Below are 16,458 nucleotides of genomic sequence, written 5' to 3'. Positions count from 1 at the left end.
TTTAGCGCTCTTGTAGCGCAAAGGCCGCACGTCAAACTCACTTGAGTCATTAAGTATGATAGCATGATGAAGGAATACGTACAATTCTTTTCAAGTATTGAGATTGCAATCAGCGAACCCATGTTTAAGTGATTCAAAAATTTTACAATTGTACATATCTTAGCATCAAATTTGTCACCGAACTGATTCGCCATTATATCGATTCCTAATGGTATTAGGGAATACGCATGTGCAGCAACATAAATAGGTTTGGCTTTGAGAAATATTTCGATGTTTATTAACGCTAGCGGAGCACAATTCATCAGACTTGAGAAAAATTGCTTTACACGGTTCAGTGTACATACCGGTCCGCGTGGTTGGCCCATAAATCCGCTTACCAACCCTATTACATACGCCGTAGAAGCGAATGGATACTCATCGGGTGATAATTTGCAAAAAATTTAAAAATTTAATTTGCTGCATTTTTTTTTATAAATGCGCTTTTTCTGAGAGTAAAATCTACTTTAATAGTAGCATCGTGTTCGTTAAATACACAATCTCTATACTTCTCCTATTCTCACTGCTTTTTTACGTATGTTAGTGTTGTTATAAATTCGTTGTTGTCGACTCTGCCGCCTCATTTTACTCGCTCATTTGATCAGTCTCTTAATTCGCCAAATTTATATGAAGAAATTGTATGTACAAACTCGCTCATTTGATCAGTCTCTTAAGTCGGCAAATTTATATGAAGAAATTGTATGTACAGACTCGCTCATTTCATCCGTCTCTCAAGTCGGCAAATTTATATGAAGAAATTGTATATACAGACTCGCTCATTTCATCAGTCTCCCAAGTCGGCAAATTTATAAAGCCTATGCTAAATGGCCAGGGCGATCAACTAAAGTTGTAGAAAATGGTACAAATGGCTTGGAGTTTTGTTAATGACTCACTGAGTATGGTAATCTTCATGCAGTGTGAGCCAGAAATTATTGCAGTAGCCTTAACCCGTTTGGCTAGTAAATGGGTAGTTCGCCAGCCACAGCAGGTTCGATGGTTTGTTCAAGGTGTTACAATGGACATTCTGGAAGATATATGCCATCACGTTTTGGACTTATATCGGAACAATCTAAAAGAACCAGCAGAGAGTAACAGTCCATCATCTTTTGCTTTGAATTTCACATAAAGCATTAGTTTATATAAACCTCCCGAGTTCCACAACCTCCCAAGTTCCACAAATACCGTATGTTATTAATTTTAATCTTTAATCAAAATAATAAAACATCTGATAGAGAACGATCAACAACAATTAGAAGGGAAAGAGGATAGACGTTTTTCATCCCACAGGGTTTAAGATATAAGGTTCATCTTTACACTTGTACCATGTCACATCAACTGAAAATAATATATTGCAATTTATCGCGCTTCGCAAAAATGGGGAAGTTATTATATAACGAAGATAAGCGCTCTGCTCAAGCTCTTTGAGTTTTCGGTAATGAAAACGAAGGTTGACACATCCTTTAAAATAGGCCGGAAAAATTTTTTTATTCTCTCACCTGTTATCCTTATAAGTTATCCTGGAATCAAATTTGTATACAGAATTTGCATACAGAATCATTCATTTTTATAGATGTCGCGCAGTTTATCTAAATAGGACGTGACAGCGAAAAAATTGCTTGCCTACTCCTCGTTTTTTCTCGTTTTTTATTTCTCTCAAATTTTGAGAGAAAGGAATACAAAATTCTCACACTAACAGAATACGGACTTTCAGTTGTCACACTAACAGAATATGGACCTTCATTTCTCATACAAACGAAGATGGACCTCCACCACATACCTACATAACATAAAAATAATAGCGGAATAGTCGAACGAATAACTTCAGAAAAAAGCGAATATTACGAGTTTCCTTTGGGTTTTCCGGGAAAATTTGATGCAGGCATTCGTTCGGCCTATGCCAACTGGATATGGTGAGAACAAGTGAAGATAATCAGTACATCATACAAAACTGGAACCAACAATTTCTAAAACATTATTTACTTTTTAGGTATTTCTTAAGATTAAAAATTGAAATGTGTTTATTTGACAAAGCCTGTTTCTTTCATATTTAATCTGCACGAATTTAATTTCTCTACATCCGCAACGGGCAGCTATAAAACAATTGTAGAAAATAACGGACGAGTAGTCTCTCTACGAAATCTCTCTCTATACGAACCAGCTGGTTTCTCTGCTGTTTACTGTTTTCATTATTAAGTGGACTTTATTTGCAATTTATATTCTGCAGTTAAAATTCTTTGTTCGATCAATTGTAATTGTTTTGTCTCGAAATTAAATTCACATCAATTCCAAGAAAATTCGTGAAAATGTTCAGTTCTTTACGAAATGTTTCGTGCTCTGGCCATTGTTTGAGTAAAATGGGATATGTTTGTGCTGACAAAGGACTTGCGAGTAAGTAAAAAAAAATTGTCATCTCTTCTTCTCTTATTATTTCAAATATTGCTGTACAGATTTGCGCAAATAACACAATATGCTAATTTATTGAATAGAGCTTTTACAAACTTATTAATTAATTTTATGAAAAAATTAAAAATTCGCTCATATTAGCATCAAAAAAAACATAACAATCATTTAAATTTCCCAAAAATAATAAACGCATAAGATATATATATATAAAATAAATATAGTAATTAATAAACGTTATTGCTCTGAAAATAAGTCCGGAATTAACTTAACTGAACAACTTTGCTGACGAATAAAGGAGGATCTGCATCATCAATTTTTGCTGAAGACCATTTTAACTTCTTGCCGTCAACTACTAAATGAAAAGAACAATTTATATCAATAATTGAAAATGACGTTACTCGATATGTAGGTCTTCCTACTAACAGGCCTAATTCAGTTATCTTAAACAAATAAAAAAAAAAAAAAACGAAAGTATTAGTTGCCAAAAAATCTTGTTTTACACAAATAGAATTTCTCCTGTTCACTCATTATTTTGCGTTGAAATTTAAAATTACTACCAGTCTGGACGTATATACGTATTCGAAACGTATTTCGTTGCCTTAGTTCATTCGTTTTCTATATATATCAAAAATGAAAAAAAAATTTTTAATTATCTTTACGAACATTTGTTTTTATTAATATCGCGTAGGAAGTCATCCAGACTTAAAGAATTGAATTGATCAGTAAATTGATAACTTTTTTGCCTGTTTCATGTCTGCCTGCCTGTATCCTCATCTGGGTATGCACATTAAAGGTTTTTCGTGCGATATTTGATTGATTGGCAACGATGGACTAATCATCAACTTTGCCACCTCAGTTCTCCGCGAAAGTATGCTTACGAAAAATGAAGAATAAGTAAACGGATAGAGTCTTACGCTGATCGTTTTTAATATATATATGCCACATCGTTTCTGGGATGCTACAAAGGAAAGGGCATGTCTGCTTTCTACCATGTTTTCTCCTAACTCGTTGAGGTTTGGGTGTGAAAGTCATTTACATATACCATATGCACAATCCTAATAGCATTAAATCAAAAAAAGTGCTTTAAAGTAGTTAGAAATTAATCAATAAAATCGCTCTACATTACAGTTAGGTCAAAAATAGTACAAAAAAAATTTACCTAATATTAGACTCAGATATAAAGGTTTCATTGCAAAAAAAATAGCATCTGCAATATAGATTCGTCCTTTATATGTCGTCTACATCTGTGCGCTGATGGAATTGAGGGGAAGAAAATACCAATAGTCAACCGGAAATAGATACTTAAACCAATTTAGAAGTTATTAGTAATAGTAATAGTTTTCATTGACGCAAATATACATTTTACTTTACCTAGACGTTTTTCACTGAAAATTTAATTGTCCGAAAAATTCGCTTATTCTAACCAATACTTGCGTAAAACACTCATACCGCTCTCAAAGGTAAACAAAATACGTATTTGCCTGGAATTCTTATGTGCTGATTATCATCATTGTCCATGCGATCTTTGAAAAGAAAGAAAAAACTGGATCAAAGCAGTTTTCTTGAAGGAGGCTAATATAGCAGTGAATTAAGTGTAATCTAAACAGTAATGAAACGAAAAAGCCAGATGACTTATGAGATAAGAGTTTGTATTTCGATATAGCTTATCAAAATTAATCGATGTCGCTGAGAGTGAACTACAAAATGCTTTCAAAGAATTAAAATCGGAATAATATTTTAAATAACTTGCTTTATAATGCAAGCTGTGAACGCGGAACCTGTTCGAAGATACATTGTCAATTAATTGTTTCGATTTTTAGTTTCTTGCTTTAAATTGCCATCTTTACGCACCTATACGACCGTCGTTGAGCCGGTACCTTTACCCGTTAACGTCGATGCCGCAGAAAGTACCCGTTTTTCGCCGCATCGTAGTCGAGAAATATCAGCTATACTAACATTAACCCAACAACATCTTGAGATAACCCAATCTGGCATTGATATAACGACTGACAATTCACAAAGTAATGAAAATTTCATTGTGGAAGATCCTCATGTTAAATCATATGACTGCTTTGGTCCAATTAGTCTTTGTTCGGTCATGCAAAGCAATGTGCCGATACCGTTTAGTGGTATGCAGAAATATTCACATTTAAATATGCCGGGCGGCCAGTGGTCACAGGAATGCAAAATAACTTCGCAAAACCTGCAAAGCTCACACTATGCGGCTTTGCGGAACAATACGCGCGCCAATTGGTTTAACTATGAAGCAAACTGCGCTGGTATTTTGAAAAATACGGGTAAGAATTCAATATGTATTAAAGAACGTTTCAATCACATTTTCATGAAAAATTACACTCATTCACAACGGGATTACTTAATCTCATTTTAAAAAATGCTTCCATAATGTCCAGTTAACTTTGATCTTTCGATGAAAGTATTGAACTTCATAGGAATTGAAAGTAATTCAAATCAAAATTCAAAAATCGTCCCCAACTGGATATTGTGGTCCTAAAGCTAATATAACTTAACCAGCATTTCATATTTGTACATATGTAGCATCTGTGTGGTTTGACATGAGAAAATGTAATTATAGTACTGAGCCACAGGTATTAAGTAAGAAAGAGCAACTAAAAAAAGCCTTTAAAGAATATGGATCGACGATAGTGGCATTTCATGTGGTTATATCGCTTATGTCATTAGGAGGTTTTTACATTTTAATTACTAGGTAAGTAGGAACTAAAGTATTTAAATTTCATTTCATTCATAGTATATTCGCATTAACGAAAGATAAATGTTCGTGCACGTTCTTGTCTTTACGTTCGCCAAAAATGTGATCGTCTCATAGTGATGTTATAACAATGGAATGCACTGAACTCAATCTTTGTCCTACACCTGGCATAGTCAGTACATTTCAAACTTTTTTATGTCATACTACTTTTGGTCCATGGGTATATTAAGTTTGTACGGATGTATGTAACACCGAGATAGACTTGGAAATAGACCCACTTTTATTACACCGATCGATTCCTACCGGCCGAATGACTCTTTTGATGAAATTTTCTACACCGACAAGTTTTGGCCTAAGAACGGACGCTATCCATATTCATGTTTCGGATATGGTCACTTTTTCGATCATTCGCCATATAAAGGGTCATTTTGAAAGGTCGTTATATGAATAACTGCATTAAACGTGGGCCACAGTATTTAATAGTGGTCCGTATCCCGCTATAGTATTTTCATTTGGTATTTTTTTCTTTTTAATTCTTTTGTTATTATTGGTTTCAGTTTCTAGATATACCACTGAATATAAATGTAAAGTTTCAGTTTTCTCTCTCGGGAATATCGTTAATACCGATCATAACTTACTATTTTATACAAACTAAGGGTAAATATATCTTATCTTATAAATATATATTATCTATTGCCTCAGTAAATAAGTAATGTACGTAATTCGATTTACAAAATGTCAAACTGTTTTCATTAATAACTTCGAGATTTCGAATTCAGAATAGTTTGATTATTTCTACCGCAATCTAAAACATATTAACTTTTTCAGGGTAACGCCCTTTCTCTCAGTAAAAAAAGAGTTGCTTAGTCATGATTTCAAATCCAAATAATCAAATTTCATAACCCATGAATTTAACAAACAATTCGGGACCATTTTGATTTCGTTCTGCGAAACGTTGATCAAAATCAAGACCAAATAAAAAATATATAATATATAAAAACAACTATAGTTTTGAAATAAATAGAAGACTATTTTTCATTGCTTTTCATTATTTCAGCGGTATAGACATTGTGGGTCTACTACAGCGCTTTGAATTTATCTCTTCAAGCCTTAATAAGAGTGCCATTGGAGCGAGTAATTTTGTGATAGCGTACGCTGTCCACAAAATTTTTGCCCCCGTTCGTATCAGCGTAACATTGGCATCGGCTCCATTCATTGTACGGTACATGCGTTCAAAAGGCTTTTTAAAAACTTAATTTTAAGGAAAAGTGAAAAAATCATATATTTGTATTCATATTATATAAGAATAAATAAATACTATTAAATACCAAAATATTTATTTACAAATAATTGAAAAAATTGACTACTTTTTACTTGAAATGTTTTATTCATTTCGTTGTAAAGCTGAAATTTTTATAAAGGATATGAAATATGTAGCTCGTTATATTTATCGAAATACAAACTGCACACTAAAGGCAAATAAATAGTAAAAAGCAAAGAGTCTCTACCAGACATTCAAATGGAAAAGTGGAAATGAGTTTGTTATCGTTTGAAAGCAAGCGCATAAGGAGATACACATCTAACCCACGCTTCTGATGAGCATGAATCAATAATGAAAACGATCGAAGCAGATCGCCCTCATTTGATATTATATACAGGTCTTTCGAACGTAAATATTTTCGTACATTTGTTCGGTGCATGTGCCTGTGTGAAATAAACGAAAACCATCTGAATAATGGGCATGAAAATTATTACACATTTCTTTGCTTTGTGCTGTTATGAGCTGACATTTGTCTTCACTTTGACGAAAACTTAATTCTTTATTTTTCAAACTAATCAACAGACTTATCAAAGCATTCTCAGTGTTAAACTTTATTTGTTATAAGGAATAAAGAAAATTGTTCATTAAACGGAAGCAAAAAATATCACTATTATTGGTATACAAAATATTTATTAACTATTCAATCTTAGACTAAGCGAATTGAATACAAATATAAAATACAAACTAAATACCTATGTATACATATAGTTACATATTTATACTCCATTTTTATGGAGCACAAGGTTAAGTTCAAGTACGTGCTCCATTTGCAAAAAACAAGAAGGAAAATACTAAAAAATAAAATAAAAAATATATCATCTCTTAATCATTTGTTCATTCTGTTGCTTCCATTTCTTCTTGCTGATATTTGTAGCGTTTAATAATTGGCATAAAACTCCATAAGCTAGCACCCGCCATAAGGATGAGACCGAGTGTATGGAAGAGCGGATTGTATTTCTGCACAGCTTCAAACCAAAATCCGCAGAGAGGAGGACCAATTAGCTGTAAAATGCCGTTAACGAATAGACTAATGCCGTATGAGGAGGTAAGACGCTCAGTCCCTAATAGATCCGCCATAATAACAGCAGTAATGCCTACATAAACTCCAGAAGCTAAACCGAATAGAGCGCACCAAAAACTGACCATCATATAGCTGATGGAAAACGGTAGTAGCGCCAAAGAAACTCCCGAAATGGCCAAGCCACCAATAAAATACCAAGTTTTCGGTATGAATCCTAAATCTGATAACGCCGAACCGCCAATTCGTCCGATAAGATCCGTAGCTGACACTATCGAAATCAAATAAGCCGCTAATGACTTATCAAATCCCAAAGCTACTCCATAAGCAGGCAAGAGAATTATAAAATTAGTGTATCCTATAGCATTTGTTGAGTTTGAAATTAATATAACTAAATAGGTAGGATCTTTCAAAAGTCCAAGATCAAAAAATTTTGTGCGCTTTCCTGTAAGGGATTCACCATCAACACTTGCAGTGCTTTCTAAAACACCATCAGCCAAAGCATTGGTTGCATTACCGCTGGCAATCGACTTCAAAGAAAGATGCGATGAAAACTCCTTTGGCTGAAATGAAAGTGTACTTCCGTGATATGGTGTACTAATATATTGAAAACTGCTAGTAGATGGGGAGCGGCGTGACAAACGATTTTTTGAATTGTTACGTAAAGTGTTAAGGCGTTCTAATTTGTTACTTGATCTCCCCGTCTCAGGCACCACATATAATGACGCTTGTGAGTTTAGCTGGCCGGGCGTAAAAGTTTGATTTCGTTGCGGCAAGCGCACTGGAGTGCTCACTTTGCGTACGCGTGAGGAGGGTGATAAATTATTAACATCATCTTGATTTTTAATGAAATTTTGTACAACTGCAGCAGAAGCACTTCTCACAAATTGGGAATCGTCGTTCATTAGATCATAATTTTGCAATTCAGGTGACTGCAAAGGCGGTGTACTATACGGTAACATTTGTTTATTAGGCAAATTATCATCTAATATATTAGTGCCGGCACGACCGGGAGTTTCATTAACTGTTACATCCACCGCTTCGAACTCCAAGACAATACCTATATCTTCTTCTTCGATATTTTCTAAAGTTTTATTTACTCTGGGTACGCGTATCATATGCTGTTCAACGGGCTCGTAGAAAATAGCAGCTACAAACACGTTCAGAGTCACACCCCCCATTATAAGAACAGCGCCTCTAAGAAAACATTATAAACTTTTTTGTAATTTTACTTGCTCGTAATCTTTACCTGTAGCCGTAAGTTTCCAAAAGCCATCTTAAAACAGGTGGCAATATAATTGAACCCAAAGCACTTCCCGATATACAGAGACCATTGGCAAGACCACGCAGTTTCACAAAATAGGACGTAACTATATAAACGGTGGGTGGAAAAGATAGACCAGCGCCAATTCCAACTAAAACGCCGTAACTACGAAAACTTTTATTATATGGAAATTTTTATCAAAATTCAAATTCTTACCTTAAGTACAAATAAGCGACTGATGAAGCCCAAAATGAAGCAATCATACCTAAGGCGGCCGACGCCCCGCCCAGTATAGTAACAGTCCTGTACGAATATTTCACTGAAAGAATACTGGACACGGGTCCTAGGAGAAAATAACGTTATGTAAATGATTTTAAATGGAGAATTCAACCATGATTAATTACCTAGAGAGCTGTATAAAAAATAACAGAGAGCGGGTATCCAGGCTGCCGTTGCGGGTGAAGCATGGAATGCTTCTAAAAATTCGATGAAAAGAACACCAAAACTTTTAATAGTTCCTGGTATTAATATATTAACCAGCATAGATCCAACTAAAACGAGCCAACCCCACCCGCCATCTGGAGGCACCAAATCATACTCCAAATCCTTTTTTGTATTACTGGAATCCAGAAGTGAAACTAAAAAATGGAGCAATTCTTATATCTAATGAGAGCCCGTGGAAATAGAACAAGACTCACTGTTTTTTTCGGATTTTTCATTTAAACCATTGGCTTTTAACTTTTTATTGGAAAAATTTTGATGCTTTTTATCCATTGTCTAAAAAAAGACAAATTATAACGAAAACGCTCTTCAACGTATACATAATAAATCACTATTTACGTTCCATTTCTTAAACCTTTAATGTTATAAAATATAGTTTCTCTATATACCATGCCAATAAACTTTTTCATTCAATTAACATAAAACTTTCATTGAGAGATAAAATCAAAATCTGAACATCAAGACACAATTGCTACTGAACATATAATTACTTAAACAAGCGTGGAGCCTGCCATACCTTCAATATCTCTTAAGGCGAAGAAAGTGGTGAGGGTGCATTATCTATTTGTGGTTTAATTGAGCATGACTGCATAATTTATCAAATTAACAACAATTGACTTAAAATTAAAACGCGCAGGCATAGAGTCGAAGGTTATTGAAGCTGTTGTAAAAAGATCAAGGCATGATTTAGATAATCACAAGTATTTTCGTGACTTGCACACAATTCTCTTATATGTATTTGCATACATATACTTTTAATTTTTGTTTGTATAGTCTTTATTTCACGATAAGGATTTATGTTAATATTTGTGTATATTGTATTGTTCAGATATTGACTAAACTTTTGTGCGTTTATCTAACTGAAAATTTATATGTGCTGATCGCAAACAAGCAGATAGTTCGCCCTAAAACGAAACTGTGTAAGGTGTATCTATAAATGTTAGAAAGAAATTACCTTGAAAAGAAAGGCGAGTTACTGAATCCGAGTTCTAAGTACCGTTTACTTTTCGTATTATAAATAGTGTTGTTACATTACAATTTAGCTCGGATGATTATGATCATTAATGCAAACTTTGGTTTGGTTGGTTTTCTAGACATGTGTTGCAAGCACATCAATACAATCGTCGAACGGAGTAGTAAATTCGCAGTACACTTCTTTTTTTTTTAATAAAGGAATTAAATTGATATAAATTAAAATTACACTAACAACACAAAAAACGAAAAAAAATCTTTTTGCCTGTCAGTAAATTAACGCACTCCCTTGTCATCACGCACACAAAAAACCGATCCTCTTTTCCATTGTTTGCAATAAAACGGAATTTTTTCGCTTCTTTGTAATATTTTCTTTTTATTATGTTTTTCGTAAGAGAAACAAAAAACATATGTTTACTTCTTCTTCCTCTTCTTCTTGTGTGAGTCAGCAAATCGACAGCAGATAACGTGCTGAGTTGAATAAAAAAAAAACAAATAAATTCTTTCCTGTTATATTTTGCATTTTAAGCTGACTGAAAATAGTGAAATTGTAAATATCCTTGTTTGCGTAGCTTAACATATAATATGAAAAACAAGAAAAAGAAAGTAAACAAATGTGCTTAGGTTTTGTCAGGTCGTTTACCTAATTTCTCTATTTGTGACGATTATACGAGTATACTCATGTGTTTAAATGCGGTTGATTTCAAAAAAAATATGTCGATCGCTGGATCCTCTTTCCCAGCTACCAAAAGTTAGATAATTTTGTCGGATGCTTATCCGTATAACGAAAAACGTATCTATCATAAAGGAATTCCATCACACATAGTGGAAAGTAAATTCGCCCGATTTTGCTTAAAGTGTTTATTTTATAATAAATAAACAATGAATTTTAATCGTCTTCCGCTGAAATGGATAAATATAATTTAAATGTAGGTTAAAATTTTTTTTTAAAATTAAAATGTAATTTGAAAAATGGAAATTTATAAATGATAAAAATAAATAATTGAGTACAATTGGGAATGGCTTTACCTTTGCAACGACATTGGGAATGGCTTTACCTTGCATATGTAAACAATAACAATGTAACAATATGACAATAACACGTGCAGGTCAAGAATTTACAACAACAACAACACATATGGTACCAAAATTACAGCAACGGCCACGTATGGTACGAGAATTTACATCGTGTATTATTCTAGACAAACCTTTACATTTACGATATACCATATTTCGGTGTTGGTAAACGAGGTGGCTTGCAGTTACATATTCATTCATATATAATTTGATTTTCATTTAATTTTTTTCTTATATCTACAATTTAATTCATCAAAATGCGAGAAATCTAATTTAAGAATGTTTAAATTATTACTTAATAATAAATTAGTTATTATTATGATGTTTCAATTATTCCTAAACCACAAAACAAAACATTTTAACATATAATTCCTTTTGTTATTTTTGTATCGATATTGTGTCAGCTCTATAATTGTAAAGAGGCAGTTTTGTTTACCAATAAATGGATTGCAATTGAATTTTTGAGAAAATTATTAAAATCTTCTTTGATAAGGGTGCAAATATTAATAAAGTGAAAAGACGATTCAACAAAGAAATGAAGTTATGAAATCGAAAGGCGGAATAATTATTTCTTTTTAAATTTTTGGTTGAGAATGAGTCATCGAACTTGCTGAATTTGCTGTGCATTTAGCTGTGTAGTTAGTTATTTACCTTTATTGGTGACTAGAAAATAGAGGTTTCAAGAGAATGCATAAGAAATAACGGTGATCTTTTCAAGAATACTACAAAAGGTAATCTTTATTCCGAATAATAAACTTTGCATTTAATATCATTTAGATTACCCACACATTGGATGGGTTGATAGCTTCACATTAATTATGCTAGTTGGGTTTTCACACACCAAAAGTGCATTAGAAACTTAATAAAATGATGGTCTCAATAAGCTTAAAGTTATAATTCATGTTCTGTTTTTCGCAAATCAAGTTCAAAAGTGTTTAAAAATAAAAGTAGTCAAAAACCGTAGTAGACAAGGGTCAGCTGTTCACAATTGGACCTGTTTAAAAATGGTTCTAATTCAAATTATTCCATACACGAACATAAACGCTTTTCACTGACTTTACAGGAATTTCAAAAATGGAAGATTACAAATTTTTGTTTAAAATCGTTTTGGTGGGCAATGCAGGAGTTGGAAAAACCTGTTTAGTAAGACGCTTCACTCAAGGTCTATTTCCGCCTGGCCAAGGTGCAACAATAGGTGTCGATTTTATGATTAAAACTGTTGAAGTAGATGGCGATAAAATCAAGGTAATAAAACACGAATGTTGGATCACAAAATATCGCTCACTTACGTTTATATAGTTACAAATTTGGGATACAGCTGGACAGGAAAGATTTCGCTCAATTACTCAGAGCTATTACAGATCGGCACATGCTTTGATCTTAGTTTATGATATTAGTTGTCAGCCCACATTTGATTGCTTGCCCGATTGGCTACGCGAAATACAAGAGTATGCCAATTGCAAGGTTTTGAAGATACTAGTCGGCAATAAAACTGATCGGGAGGATCGTGAAATTCCTACACAAATTGGTGAAGAATTCGCTAAGCAGCATGATATGTATTTTCTGGAAACTTCTGCTAAGGAAGCTGAAAATGTTGAACGGCTCTTCTACGAAATTGCGGCGGAACTAATCGATCAGGCGCGCAGAAAGGATGGGACATCAGCAGCTAATAAAAATTCCATGGATGCCATAGGATTAGGTTCACTTGGAACGAAAGCATCACAGAATAGCTGCTGTAGCGGTTTTAATAGTAACTCCAATCAATGTACTTCATAAAATGTTTAAACAATAAAAAGCTTGTTTCGTTTTTATGAATTTTAAGTTTTAAACAAAACAACTATGGGTCGGCAGCAATATAAATTTAAAGAAAGATTAATGATGTTAATTTATTATTATCTTTGCCTACATTAAGTTTTTATAAATTCATTGAACATTAATATTACGATTTCATTTGGTCGCTAAGTGCCTTTAGTTTTATTAGTAAATCATTTTCTTCGGATCTCGTGATAATTTGTTTATAGTTTTTACATGGAAAATTTGTTTAGAAATAGTTTTATGTATAATCTCCTTACTTTAAGTTAGTTTCTATTTTTCTCATTCATGATTTTTCTTTCATCCATGTTATGAAAAAAAGAAGGAAATTATAGTAGCAATTAATAATCTTGAAGCACAAATTATAATAAATTACATAAAGAAACCTGCAATTCTTCAAAATAGTTTCATTATTTTGGAATTATAGTTACTACGAGTACAAAAATGTGGAAAGTTCGGATTTTCAATTACGAGAGAGCCGATCATTTAAAAAATGACATGAATAATATATCACTTGTGGTACAGGATATATTAAGTTAGTAACGTACGTATGTAAGCACAAATTAGGTCACCAGCTGCCGCTTCCTTATACTTGTTGACAAGGCAAAAATTAAAACCCATCATATAACACCTTTGGACATAATTAGATAACTGAATTCTTCCAAGAAAAAATTAGTGCGTATATGAAAAATGATATATTCCCCCACAGTAATGAGTCGTTACAACGCTTGCTAAAGTCTACTTCAATCCCTTATGGCGAAAATGATGAACAGATTTTTTTTAAACAAATCTATTGAGTGAAGCCACATACGAGAATAAGGGTAAATATTCTCAATAATTCGAAAAATGTGAGAATAAGCGTCCAATTTGTTTACACCTGTTGAGTAATTGTTCAAGTATTTGTATAAAAATTTGGCCACATACGAGAATAAGCGTATATATTCTCAATAATAGTTTTTCCATAGAGATTTAAAAATATTTTCAACGCAAAATATTTCGCTTTAGCTTACAATGGGAATAACGTAAAAATCTACTAAAACTACTCAGGAGACGTTCAAGGGGAGATAAATGCTCTTTTTTTATACATTTATATACATAAGATTATATATTATATAAAACCACTTGTACGAATATGATGCGAAGAATTAACACAAAATGTTCAAAAATATGCGAATTCTCGAAAAGGTTTGGATGTTGGTTTTCTCAACATTTGTTGGATATAAAGGTGAAGTTAATTGAGGGTTAATGGAAGAGTAGTGTGGATGATGGTATTGTAAATTTTCTTCTGCAATTTTCTCTTCAACTTTTCTTGTTACAGTAACGGTCACAGATCTTGGGCACCATAAGCGAAGCCACATCCTACCATGCCTCGGGTATTGAAAAAAACCGGTTTTAAGAATTTGCTTGTGCAAAAGACTGCTTATTTTAGTAAAAAACAAGTGGCTTTAAACAAATAATCGGTATTGTGTTAGCGACAGTGGTGGGGTGAATCTGTTTTGATTCATAGCATATATCATATATAAAACTGTTAATTTCTTCTAGGTGATACGAGTGGCACAGATATATTTACACATATGATGCCGTTTTATTCATATCGCATTCCACATATCGTTCTCCATGATATTGTACTACTAGTTCTAGAACTCAATAAAGAACTAAATAACAATACTATGAACGGAAAAACTGCTTCTCGTAGCACAATCGTTCTATTCTACCAGACGCAAAAATTATGTAAGTCTGCGTCTTCATTGATTACAAAGCAGACGGGCGAATTAAAATCCAAGACCATTGCTGCTGAGAGCTACATAATGGGTGTTGATCCTAAAATTTAGCATCTTGGCTGCATCCGATCATCAGTAGAGGGTACATTCGGTTTTAAACCCTTGAAAGATTCGTGCCCAAATCGTGGTAACAAGATATTCTTAAAAGGCTATATATGAGTCCACAATGGTTTTTTTTCCAAATGCATATAACCAAATTTCCTTACTACTAAAGCCGGAGTAATTATACCTCTTTTGTAACGATAAATGACTTTTATTGAATTTGGCATATTTATCAACTTTCCCTCCACGTAGATTTCACGCAATACAAATCTTCCCTCTTAATTTCATAATAAAATGTTTAACATAAAATTCTACACCTTCAGTTATTTCAAGGTAGCTTATAACACATTGTCGATACCACAAGGTACAAATTAACCATGCGAATAGTTAAATGGAGAGAGTTTATTTCATTTTTTTTTTTCGAAATGTTTTCTGGCATTCCGTCTCTTCGTCATTTGATGATAGCCCACATGCTTTCATTTTCAACATATAGGCCGCAATTTTCACAAATTTTGATCAAATTTGGTACATTGATATGTTTCTTCTCAACGGAAAGGCAAAGCAGTAATAAGTTTATATGCGACAGCTGTTAATAAACAAATACATTTTCAATTATTGAGAATTGTAAACAAACATAGACGCTTGCTCTCAGATGGTCGCAATTTTTATACGCTGTAAGGTAGCAATACACTGGTAACAAGTCCGTCCAAATACTGGCCAAAAACAGTCGGTCGGAGTTGTTCATCCGTACTAGAGCAGGAATATCCCCTAAAGATCTCCTCCCTCTACGGCAGCACAGATCAGCCGTCTCCCGCACACACCGTGTAAGCCAATGTTTATAAGACGACGTAAGAAGAGAAATTATATATGGCACTTACTAAATACTATAGCCTAAGAGAATGATAATTGGCTTTGGTTTGTTGCGTTTGCATATTTATGTAATAATATCATATATTGCTGCTCTTTTCTTTTAGGCTTTCTCTCGGCATGCTCAGCGTTATAAAAGCATACGATACCAATAGGATAGACATAAGTTATACATGAAGGGTTCGAAAACCCACGCATTGTACATAATAGGTAATAAGTTCACACGAGTTGGTAAGATATATATAAGAGAAGTATCTTTATACAAGTCGGAGCTGAGGTTGTAACAGAGAGACAGGCAAACACGTTGAAGCCAACCTAAAATGGCATACGTAACACTAGGTGAAGAATATCGAAGAATAATACATATGGAAGCCAGTATAGTCTAGAACATAATTTTGTTCTTTCTTTTCCTTTTGTTCACGTTTGACAAGCGAACGTACATTATTTTGAGCAATAACTTGTGCCCGAGGAATATTTAGAAGAACTAAAACTAAAAAGAGCACAAAGTAAAAGGCATTCCTTAAAATAAAGCAACAATTTAAAGAGATTTTTAATATATAAATTTTTTGCTGGATATTATTTATGCTAAAGCATAAATGTAACGGGACAGCGGTGGTGATTGCGACTATAAAAGAA

At 33.4% G+C, this 16,458-nt stretch overlaps 3 protein-coding genes across 5 annotated transcripts; 2 read left to right on the top strand and 1 right to left on the bottom strand.

The window, feature by feature from the left end:
- The first annotated feature begins 2,231 nt into the window (after nucleotides 1–2,231).
- On the top strand, nucleotides 2,232–6,455 carry LOC119640420. Of its 3 annotated transcripts, none has more exons than XM_038038454.1 (4): nucleotides 2,232–2,424; nucleotides 4,260–4,736; nucleotides 4,996–5,164; nucleotides 6,225–6,455. In XM_038038454.1, the coding sequence occupies exons 1-4, from the start codon at nucleotides 2,340–2,342 to the stop codon at nucleotides 6,421–6,423; spliced, it is 930 nt and encodes a 309-aa protein (XP_037894382.1). In that variant the 5' UTR covers nucleotides 2,232–2,339; the 3' UTR covers nucleotides 6,424–6,455. The 3 variants fall into 3 exon arrangements, with proteins under 3 accessions (XP_037894382.1, XP_037894383.1, XP_037894384.1); XM_038038455.1 differs by lacking the exon at nucleotides 6,225–6,455 and adding an exon at nucleotides 5,725–5,746; XM_038038456.1 differs by lacking the exons at nucleotides 4,996–5,164; nucleotides 6,225–6,455 and adding an exon at nucleotides 5,725–6,165 and having other exon boundaries at nucleotides 2,233–2,424.
- A 643-nt stretch (nucleotides 6,456–7,098) lies between these two features.
- On the bottom strand, nucleotides 7,099–9,502 carry LOC119640419 (monocarboxylate transporter 13; the record flags this gene model as incomplete). Its single annotated transcript, XM_038038453.1, has 5 exons — nucleotides 7,099–8,703; nucleotides 8,756–8,935; nucleotides 8,987–9,113; nucleotides 9,175–9,408; nucleotides 9,469–9,502. Coding segments are annotated over 5 exons (1,956 nt in total), but the record flags the coding sequence as incomplete, so codon positions are not given.
- A 2,205-nt stretch (nucleotides 9,503–11,707) lies between these two features.
- Nucleotides 11,708–13,167, top strand: LOC119640469 (ras-related protein Rab-30). Its single transcript, XM_038038537.1, has 3 exons — nucleotides 11,708–12,051; nucleotides 12,384–12,565; nucleotides 12,620–13,167. Exons 2-3 carry the CDS (start codon nucleotides 12,395–12,397, stop codon nucleotides 13,094–13,096), a joined length of 648 nt encoding a protein of 215 aa, XP_037894465.1. The 5' UTR covers nucleotides 11,708–12,051; nucleotides 12,384–12,394; the 3' UTR covers nucleotides 13,097–13,167.
- Nucleotides 13,168–16,458: the final 3,291 nt, after the last annotated feature.

The sequence above is a fragment of the Glossina fuscipes genome, unplaced genomic scaffold (assembly GCF_014805625.2).
Source record: "Glossina fuscipes isolate IAEA_lab_2018 unplaced genomic scaffold, Yale_Gfus_2 121, whole genome shotgun sequence".
NCBI classification, from domain to species: domain Eukaryota; kingdom Metazoa; phylum Arthropoda; class Insecta; order Diptera; family Glossinidae; genus Glossina; species Glossina fuscipes.
The sequence above is the reverse complement of the archived record's forward strand: the minus strand, read 5'-3'. Positions and strand labels throughout refer to the sequence as shown.